The following is an 11,192-nucleotide window of genomic DNA, read 5'->3' on the forward strand; positions in this document are numbered from 1 at the left end:
TCAGCCCAATCAGTCTATGCCAGCATTTATGCTCCACTCCAGCCTCCTCCCATCTTTCCTCATCTAAATCTGTCATTGTAACCCGCTATTCCCTTCTCCCTTATATGCTTATCTAGCATCCCCTTAAAATGCATCTAAACTATCTGCTTCAACCACTCTCGGTGGTAGTGAGTCCTACATTCTCCCCACTCTTTGGGAAAGAAGCATCTCCTGAATTCCCTATTGCATTTCTTGGTGACTATCTTGCATGGATGGCCTCCAGTTATGCTCTTTCCCACAAGTGGAAACATGCTATCGACATCTTTCATAATTTTAAACACCTCTGCTAGGTCATCCCTCAGCCTTCTTTTCTCTATTTGGCTATTTGACTTTGAAGGGCATCGTAGCCGAGCCTTGGTCCTCACAGATTTAGACAATCTCAGTTGAGACAGCAGTTGCGAGTTACTAATATTAGCCCTCATGCCCACAAGCCCGGCCTTCCTGCTCCAATCCACACAGGTGTACTCTTTTCAGTAGGTAGGGTTGTGGTTATGTTACTCGACTAGAAATCCAGGAGAACACGAGTTCAAATTCCACCATGGACAGTTTGAGAATCTGAATTAGATTTAAAGAACAAGCAATCTAGAAATAAAAAGCTGTCAGATTGTCGTAGAAACCCAACTAGTTCACTGGCGCCCTTCAGGGAAGGAAACCTGCTGTCCTTACCTGGTCTGGTCTATATGTGACTCCAGTCCCACCCCCACATTATACATTAACCTAGCAAGTCACACAGTTATTAGCAATGCCCACATCCTGAGAATGAATAATAAAAAATAAAGGTGCATCAAGACCAACTGTAGCACTCCTACTGCTATCCCAGTTGATTTAGCTCACTCAGCACAGAGTGGTAAGCACTCAGAGAACCTTATGATCTGTGTGGTTTAGTACTACATTGACTTTACTCAACTTTACTTCAACTTTACTTAAAAAAAAACAGACCATCTGATCATTATCGCATTGCTGTTTGTGGGACCTTTGCTGTGTGAAAATTGACTCCTGCGTTTCCGACATTACAACAGTAACTACACTTCTAAAGTACTTCCTTGGCTGTAAAATGCCTTGCGACATCCTAAAGTCGTAAAAGGCGCTACAGAAACATAGGAAATAGGAGCAGGAGTAGGCTATTCGGCCCTTCGAGCCTGCTCCGCCATTATGATCATCCAACTCAGTAACCTGGTCCTGTTTTCTCCCCATACCCTTTGATCCCTTTAGACCCAAAAGCTATATCTAACTCCTTCTTGAAAACATACAATATTTTGGCCTCAAATGCTTTCTGTGGTAGCAAATTCCACAGGCTCACCACTCTCTGGGTGAAGAAATTTCTCCTCATCTCAGTCCTGAAAGGCTTACCCCGTATCCTTAGACTACGAACCCTGGTTCTGGACTCCCTCACCATTGGGAACATCCTTCCTGCATCTACCCTGTCAAGTCCTGTTAGAATTTTATAAGTTTCTATGAGATTCCCCCCTCACTCTTCTGAACTCCAGCAAATATAATCCCAACCGACTCAATCTCTCCTCATACGTCAGTCTCGCCATCCCAGGAATCAGTCTGGCAAACCTTCGCTGCACTCCCTCTATAGCAAGAACATCCTTCCTCAGATAAGAGGACCAAAACTGCACACAATATTCCAGGTGTGGCCTCACCAAGGCCCTGTATAATTGCAGCAAGACATCCCTGCTCCTGTACTCGAATCCTCTCGCTATGAAGGCTAACATACCATTTGCCTTTTTTAACGCCTGTTGGACCTGCATGCTTACCTTCAGCGACTGGTGTACGAGAACACCCAGGTCTCGCTGCATATTCCGCTCTCTCAGTTTATAGCCGTTCAGATAATAATCTGCCTTCCTGTTTTTGCTACCAAAGTGGATAACCTCACATTTATCCACATTGTCCTGCAACTGCCATACATTTGCCCACTCACTCAACTTGCCCAAATCACCCTGAAGCCTCTCTGCATCCTCCTCACAACTCACCCTCCCACCCAGTTTTGTGTCATCTGCAAATTTGGAGATATTACATTTAGTTCCCTCATTAATGTATATTGTGAATAGCTGGGGTCCTAGCATCGATCCCTGCGGTACCCCACTAGTCACTGCCTGCCATTTGGAAAAAGACCCATTTATCCATGCTCTTTGTTTCCTATCTGCCAACCAATTTTCTATCCATCACAATACACTACCCCCAATCCCATGCGCTTTAATTTTACAAGCCTTTTATAGCCAAAAGCTTAGAAAGAGCTCCTTAATGCTCCAGATTCCTTTACTGCGACTTGTGTATCACAAACCTTTAAGAATATGGCTGGCCTATGAAACAAATATTATGAAGCAGACATTTGAGTGTGTTTGATTTTACAAAAATGTCTACATTAAGGCACATTAACAGAAGGAGTTTCCAAATCTTAGTGTTTACCTTCCCAAGGACAGAGCCATTTTGGCGTCCACTTGTCTAATCTCTTCCTGTGCCACTTCTTCAGCCTGTCGAAGCTCATCTGCAACCTTTTGTGACTTAAGCAAATTCTGCTCTGCCTCTTTCAGAGTGAGAAAAGTTAAGGAAAAGTAATCTGCGTGCAGGGTGACCCTGTTTAAGATCCTAAGAAATTGGAGCAGGAGTCAGCTGCATGGCTCTCGAGCCTGCACCATCATTCAATAAGATCATGTTTGATCTGCTACCTCAACTCCACTTTCCCGCCCTATCCCCATAGCCCTCGAGTACCGTAGTGTCGAAAAGCGTAACTTTGGACAAATCCATACTTCTACAATAACCCGTTCCAAAAAGTAGCCGACTTGACCCTCACGCCAGGATTTGAGTGCTTAATCCAGTCAACAGAATTGTCGGAGGTGAGGTTACTGGAATGAGGCTTTAAAAGCTGAGTTCCCATTTGCCAACGTTAAGCCTGTGACCTGCTAAGAGCGTTGAAGATGGGCCCCTTCTGTTGGGAGTCTAAATATCCTGCTGCTGAAGGGCTCGCCATTACTTGAAGGAGGAATTTGTCTTTTAAACAAAAACAAAAAAATGAGAACGCCTGTTTTCCTATGTGGTAAACAAATCGAGTAACAAAATTACAGACATGCCTGGCTTCAGAATGTGAGATTCTTGAGGATTCAATATCATTAGGGGGCTAATTACAGAGAAAGTTGGGTACACTTTTTTTTTTGTTGAGGAGTTTCGGCAGTTTAAATTCATTGAAGTGCCAGCCTTGGCTCAGATGGTAGAATGCTTGCCTCTCAGAAGGTCATGGGTTCAAACCCCACAACAACTCCCAGTGCAGTACTGAGGGAGTGCTGCACAGTCGAAGCAGCCGAATTCGGATGAGACCTTAAACAGAGGCCCCCCCATCTGCCCTCAGACAGATGTAAAAGATCCTACGACACTCCTCTTGGTTGTTCTCCCAGTGTCCGAACCAATATTTATCCTCAGCCAAATCAGTGAAATAGATAATCTTGTATTGCTGTTTGTGGGAGCTTGCTGTGCGCAGACTGGTTGCCACATTTCCCAACGTTACAACAAGGACTGCACTTCAAAAGTACTTAATTAGCTGCAAAGCATTTTGGGAAGCCCTGAGGTTGTGAAAGGCGCTATAGAAATCCAAGTTTATATGCTTCTGTTTTGCTCAGTGAAGGGGAATTGAGAAAAGGAAGAGAGGAGCACAGGTGACAATTCAATTTGTTTGAATAGAACCATCTAACAGTCAACACTGGGAAAAACGCAAGACACTCATTTCAAGCACAGAATCCTCACGCCAGATCATAGAATCGGCTAAGCTTTTGCCAATACTGAGGCTACTTGAGGGGGCAGCCAGCGGCAAAGCGGTAATGCCACTGAACTAGTAATCCAGAGGCCCAGGCTAATGCCCCGGGGGGAGAGGTTCAAACCCGATCGTGGCAGCTGGTGGAATTTAAATTCAATCAATAAATAAAAATCCGAACGTTAGCCTCAGTAATGGTGTCACGAAACCATCAATTGTCATAAAAACCCATCTACTTCACAGGGAACGAAATCCACCGTCCTTACCTGGTCTGGCCTGCATGTGACTCCAGACCCGCAGCAACGTGTTTGACTCTGAACTGCCCTCTGAAATGGTTTAGCAAGCCACTCAGTTGTCAAGGGCAATTAGGGATGGGCAACAAATGCTGGCCTTGCCAATAACACTCATATCCCATGTAAGAATAAAAACAAATCCTAGTCGTATATGTCTGTAAAGTACAATCAGCACAGTAAAAGGATATTTCTGAAGTCCCATCAGTGCTTTGCCCAGCGTGAGGAACATGGTAATCAAACACCTGAGGATATCTTTCCGCTCCTCCTCAGAAACTGTATGCTGCGTATTAGCGTACATGATCTCTTTGGCCTTTTCACAGTGCTGCTTTGCTTGCAGGGCCTGCCCTGTGGGAGCAATACTGCACGTGAGACAGAATTACTGCGCAACTTTTGCTCACTGTTGCAGCTTATTACCAAGACTCGTTACTTCTACTGCTTTCTGGTCGGACCATAACATTTAAAAATAGTTAACCTTCCATTATTTTCCTCCCAATTTTCTCCCCACCTGCTGGGTATGTCAGCAGCCAACCAGCATCCTGCCCAAGATTTTCATTCTTCCCGTGTGTTGCGAGGCAGTGAGTGGCTAGCAGGCTATTCAACTATGCGAAGCATCACAACAGACCACGCACACATTTTTGGGGATGTGGGGGATAAGCAGGACACCTTTGCTGATTTCTTCTACTGCCCTAACCCAAAGATATTGTGACTAATATTGTCACCCGACTGAGGTCAGCGTGTACAGCACAGGCCAGGAACTGAACTGGGGACCTGTGCTGCTCAGTTTACTAACCAAGCAAAGAATTCATTCTTAAATTTACCATCATGATTGACATACATAATTTAAAGGAGAACAGGGATAAGCAGCAGCAAGATGGGCGGCACAGTGGCGCAGTGGCTAGCAACGCAGCCTCACAGCTCCAGGGACCCGGGTTCAATTCTGGGTACTGCCTGTGTGGAGTTTGCAAGTTCTCCCTGTGTCTGCGTGGGTTTTCTCCGGGTGCTCCGGTTTCCTCCCACAAGCCAAAAGACTTGCAGGTTGATAGGTAAATTGGCCATTATAAATTGTCACTAGTATAGGTAGGTGGTAGGGAAATATAGGAACAGGTGGGGATGTTTGGTAGGAATATGGGATTAGTGTAGTATTAGTATAAATGAGTGGTTGATGTTCGGCACAGACTCGGTGGTCCGAAGGGCCTGTTTCAGTGCTGTATCTCTAATCTAATCTAAAAAGACACAATGCCGACGTCTCTACAGAAACAGGCTGAAATCCCCCAGTAGGCGTTTATTTTTCAAACCTATCTAAAGACTTGTATGGGTGAAGGGAGTTAACCCTTCGCACTCACTTTCTCCATGCCCCCCAGGAACTGTTTTCAATGCAGCAAATCCCCCAAAGTGGAATGCTCCGCTAGATAACAGCTGCCATTCTCAGTGAAACGCCAACAGCAGCTTGGGTCGCACTGACTCTCCCCCTGCTGTCTGTCAGAAGGCTAGCAAGAGTTCACAGCACACTTCTTGGAAACTTTCTCACTGTCACATTTTATAATTGGACGGTGAATTGCTTGTTTTCGGGAATTAAAGAGGTAATGATTTGCTTCAGGAAAGTAATAAAGTGACGAGGGAAGACATAGAAACATCACGTTTATGAGTGAACTGTTTTTTATTTTTTCCACAGGCAACATTTCACGTTAGGCATTGACTTACGTTGGGGTTCTATTGCACAGGCATCAGTAGCTCTTTGCGACCTCACCTGTGTCTGTGCTTCCTAGGTGAGCTTTGACATGTTAACGGACTATTCAACCTTGGGAGGACAACACAACTGAGCCTTCTCCTGCCCTCACCCGTAGACAGACAGATACGCACACACAAAATTCTGGCGGGATAACTTCGATTCCCAGACTTCACTCCCCTTCTACCCTTCTTACATGGAACGATGAATGTTGGGAAGTGGGGGGAGGGAAGCAGGAGGTTGCTGGAAATGCACACAGTCATTGCTGCACTGTCTTAAGCATTGTCGCCACACGTGTTGTAATTTGGCAATAAACACTAACATTGCACCGTTCACATAAGAAGAATTGAAGGATACATTACGGGGCAGTGGGAGGAAGCAATGGGGCATTGAAAAAAAGATTTGCATTTACATAGTGCCTTTCATGACCCCACAAATGCACACACTGGGACGTCCTGGTTGTGAAATCATGCTATAAATACAAGATCTTACTTTGCTTATATTTTTAGACATATAGCTATGGAGTTGCAAAGGATGGTAGATTTACTATTCCCTCGTTCTTCACCTACCTTTAATTTCCAAGTAGCCTTCTGCTAGGTTGACATGTGCCTGTGCTTTCTTCCAGTGCAAGTCCCCAAAACTGATCCTTGCCAGAGCCACACAGCGCATCAGTTCCTGCATGGCAGGAGCACCCTACAACAAAAGAAAAACCACAAACTCAAGACAAGAACAAACGGAAAATGCTGGAAACACAAAGCAGCCCCATCAGGATCTGAAAAGACACAAGACTGCTTAAACAAGGAGACAGATATATTTCTTAATGCAAAAGGGATCAAGGGATATGGGGAGAAAGCGGGAATAGGGTACTGAATTAGACGATCAGCCATGATCTTTTTTGAATGGCGGAGCAGGCCTGAAGGGCCGAATGGCCTATTCCTGCTCCTAATTTCTATGTTTTTAAAATATTTCAGATGGAAGAACCTAGGCTGGGGTGAAGCCAGCAAGTGTGGTTTACAATCCACATGCAGAGCCAATAAAGACTTGCATTTATATAGCATCTTTCACAACCTCTGGACATTCCAAAGCTCTTTACAGAATCACAGAATAATACAGTGCAGAACAGGCCCTTCGGCCTGTCGAGTCTGCACCGATGCATTAAAACACCTAACCTGTCTACCTAATCCCATTTGCCAGCACTTGGCCCATAGCCTTGAATGTTATGACGTGCCAAGTGCTCATCCAGGTACTTTTTAAAGGATGTGAGGCAACCCGCCTCTACCACCCTCCCAGGCAGGGCATTCCAGACAGTCACCACCCTCTGGGTAAAAAAGTTCTTCCTCAAATCCCCCTTAAACCTCCTGCCCCTCACCTTAAACTTGTGTCCCCTCGTAACTGACCCTTCAACTAAGGGGAACAGCTGCTCCCTATCCACCCTGTCCATGCCCCTCATAATCTTGTACACCTCGATCAGGTCACCCCTCAGTCTTCTCTGCTCCAGCGAAAATAACCCAAGCCTATCCAACCTCTCTTCATAGCTTAAATGTTCATCCAAGGCAACATCCTGATGAATCGCCTCTGCACCCCCTCCAGTGCAATCACATCCTTCCTATAATGTGGCGACCAGAATTGCACACAGTACTCCAGCTGTGGCCTTACCAAAGTTCTATACAACTCCAACATGACCTCCCTGCTTTTGTAATCTATGCCTCGATTGATAAAGCCAAGTGTCCCATATGCCTTTTTCACCACCCTATTAACCTGCCCTTCTGCCAATTAATTACTTTTTGAAGTGTAGTCGCTGTTGTAATGCTGTTGGAAACGCAACAGATAACTTGCGCACAGCAAGCTCCCACAAACAGCAATGTAATAATGACCAGGTAATCTGTTTTGTTTTTAAGCGAGTTTGGAGGGATGAATATTAGCCAGGACACTGGGGACAACTCCCCTGCTCTTCTTCAAAATCGTACAATGGGACCTTTTACATCCCACCTGAGGGGGCAGACGGAGCCTCAGCTTAACATCTCATCCCAAAGGTGGCATCTCCGCTGGTGCTACACTAGGAGTAACCACCTGGATTTTGTGCTCAAGTCTCAGGAGTGGGACTCGAACCCACAAGCGAGAATGCTACTCAGTGATGGAGCTGACATAGAATATTGCTATTGCTATTCCAGATAAGCGTACACTATATTGATCTAAGCCCGCACCTCCTAAAGGCAGGCATGGACTAAGTTTAAATGCGCAAAGGGTCTGAGGATTTCAGCAGATTTTGGAGGAAGATATCCAATCATTTTGACTCAAACTTTCATGCATCTTTGGAGGCCATACTCAATGCCAAGGAGACTGGAGAGTGGATTTCTGATCCAAGGTTCTTCTCTTAGGAAATAAAACTGCTCCACTTCAACATAATGTTCTGTCCTGTTGTCCAGGACAGAATTGGCAATGTGGAGTTACTCTGAGGCAAGGTTGATTAAGTAGCAACTCCCATCTTTGAGTCAGAAGATGTAGGTTCAAGACTTGGCTGCAACACTTTCCCACCAATACAATAGTCTGCCCACAGTCACTGTTGGGTCCCACACAAAGTATGGCCACTTGATTGAGGTATTGGGAACTGTGAGACCATAACTCCGCAAGCAAAGAGGAGAAAACTGGCAAGGATAAAAACTAAAACATTGCATAGTGTTCACAGCACTGAAACAGGCCAATGGGTCTATACTACTGTTTATGCTTCACACAAGCCTCCTCTCAACTGTCGTCATTTCACCCTATTAACATATCCTTCTATTTCTTTCTCCCTCATGTGTTTATCCAGTTTCCCCCTAAATGCATCCTATTCACCTCATACTATTCATCTCATCCACTCCCTGTGGTAGTGAGTTTCATATTCTCACCACTCTCTGGGTAAAGAAGTTTCTCCTGAATTCCTTCTTGGATTTATCAGTGCCTATTTTATATTTATGGGCTCTGGTTTTGGTCTCTCCCTACAAATGGAAACATCGCCACAGCTACCCTGCTCTGTCTCCAGCACAGTTTTTGTGATATGGAGGAATGACGTCTAGTGATATTTCAGTTCATTGAATTCTACCTCTTGACTGGCAGCATGCATTCTCGCTCTCTGTTCTGCTTCTGCCAGCTTCTCCTCTGGCAGACTCATGATTGCTGCTTCCTTCGTGACATTTCTATGTTTCCGCCTGAATGGTGCACTTCCATTGAGGGTGCTGGGTGTCCCAGTTCCTCCCGAGCTCCTGCCAGTGTCACAAAATCTGGGTGACGGGAATGAGGTTTACAATTACAATGCTGCAAAGATTCACCTTTCAAGGTGCTAAAGATCAATTAAAATCATGGCTTAACTCTATGCTCATTTATTGGTTTTGCTCTCTCAAAGGAAGAAAAGGGCTTGCATTTATATAGCGCCTTTCACAGCCTCAGGACGTCCCAAAGCGCTTTACAGCCATTGTGGTACTTCTGAAGTGTCATCACTGCTGTAATGTGGGAAATCTGACAATCAATTGGCACACAGCAAGGTCCCACAAACAACACTATGATAAATATTTGACAGGACAGCTGGGAGAACTTTCCTGTACTTCCAATAGTGCATGGGATCGTGAGAGGACAGACCGGGGCCTTGATTTAATGTCATGCCTGCAAGACAGCACCTCTGACAGTACAGCACTCCCTCAGTACTGCACCAGAGTGTTACCCTAGAGTATGGAAAATAAAACAAACTGCAATGAGATGAAAGCCGAGTCAAGCTGTTTATTTTTGATTGTGTTTTTAAGGAAAGTGGGAGAACACCCTGCTCTTTATATAGTGCCATGGGATCATGAATGCTGGCACAAGACCACAATTTAACGACTCCTCTGTCACCACAACTTTCCCTCATCACTGCACTGAAGCTTTAGTCCGGATTATGACTGAAATCTTTATTGTGGAACCTAGTCCCACAACCTTCAGACTCAGTAATAAGAGCACTAACAATTGGGTCTACCTGGCACTCCATTAATTTACTAAACTAGCACCAACTCACTAAAATATTGCATTTATAAATTTTTTAAATCGCATAGATTACACAAAATCAAAGATGTCACCGACAGATTGGCGTGACATTGGCTTGGTGATAGCAAACTTGCCTCTGAGTCAAAAGGTTGATGGATCACGTCCCACTCCAGCAATTTGAAAGCAAAACCTAGGGTGACGCTCCAGAAAGCACTGAGGGAGTGCTGCACTGTTGGAGGTGCCGTTTTACTGATGAGACATTAAACCGAGGCTCTGTCTGCCCTCTCAAGTGATATAAAATATCCCACGCCACTATTTCAAGAAGTGGAAGGAATTATCCTGGCCAATATTTATCACTCAACCAATATCATTAAAACAGATTTTCTAGTCATTATAACCTTATATTGTTTGATAACTTAAATGCAAAACACTTACGTTTAAGAACAAATGCACGTTAAAATGGAAACACTGACAACAAATGGCTTTGAGGAAAAAAACTCAGCATTTGAACTGAACTTAATTTGCTAAATAGATATTCTGCAAATTACAAGTAAACAAAGCCCAAATAAAATTAATGTTAAGGAGGAAATGAACTTTGGCTTTAAATATGCAAACTGCCAAGTTTTAAAAGGCTATTTTAATGTCCCAAACTCACTGTGTCTCCTCTCCTGCAGAAAATGTTCTCGAAGATGCTTCACTGTCTAAATCCTCCTCTAGGGCCCGGTTTAACACTGTGCTATTCATAGTTTAAACAGAAATATGAATCACTCACTATTTAAAAGTGGTGTTTATACATAATGCACATTAGTAACTTCATATTAAATGTTAGGCTGAGCTAAGGACAAACAGAATTTTACAGAAAAGCACATTAACACCACTACAACTTTCCCACACAGGCTTCATTTGCGCATATTAACGCGCTAGGCCCTGATTGCCTAGCAACGGGCAAGCCGCTGTCAATCATGCCATGCGTCTACCAATCACAACAGAGAGGGCGGGGAAATTGGAAGAACGAGCCAATCACTGCAAGGAGAGGGCGAAGTTTACCTGACGCCAGGTGAATCAAGTTAAGACCATCCGCTCAGGTGGGTATCAAGGTGAGTTGAAAGAACAGGGTTAAGTGGAGCCCATAACTTTTTAACATTGTAAAAATCTGGGAAAGAGGGACATTCCATTTTAAAACACATATAATATATAATAAAAAAACTCAAAGACCTTTCAAGTACAACAATTTTTTAAAAATTCCCTTTTCTCCTGAAGATATTAACTTTTGTTGAGGTACCTCTATCCCTGAACAATTTGATGGTTCTTCATGTCACATCCTTGACAGTGAACATTGACAGGCTGTTCGACTGTGGGAGGCATCATATCAGATTCTGCCCTCACTTAGGCA

The 11,192-nt window shown here is 44.2% G+C and overlaps 1 protein-coding gene across 2 annotated transcripts in view; it reads right to left on the reverse strand.

Moving 5' to 3' along the window:
* ttc23 (tetratricopeptide repeat domain 23) overlaps positions 1–10,730 on the reverse strand; it is a 46,044-nt gene extending 35,314 nt beyond the window's left edge. The window contains exons 1-5 of one of the 2 annotated variants that reach the window (XM_068015545.1): positions 10,455–10,730; positions 8,889–9,066; positions 6,376–6,499; positions 4,269–4,425; positions 2,452–2,577 (exon numbers count right to left, since the gene is read on the reverse strand). In XM_068015545.1, coding sequence (XP_067871646.1) covers positions 2,452–2,577; positions 4,269–4,425; positions 6,376–6,499; positions 8,889–9,066; positions 10,455–10,543 — 674 coding nt within the window. In that variant the 5' untranslated portion in view covers positions 10,544–10,730. The remainder of the gene's footprint in view (positions 1–2,451; positions 2,578–4,268; positions 4,426–6,375; positions 6,500–8,888; positions 9,067–10,454) is intronic. The other variant, XM_068015546.1, reaches the window with a different exon arrangement.
* Between the last annotated feature and the right edge of the window lie 462 nt (positions 10,731–11,192).

Source organism: Heterodontus francisci, chromosome 35, assembly GCF_036365525.1.
Source record: "Heterodontus francisci isolate sHetFra1 chromosome 35, sHetFra1.hap1, whole genome shotgun sequence".
NCBI lineage: Eukaryota > Metazoa > Chordata > Chondrichthyes > Heterodontiformes > Heterodontidae > Heterodontus > Heterodontus francisci.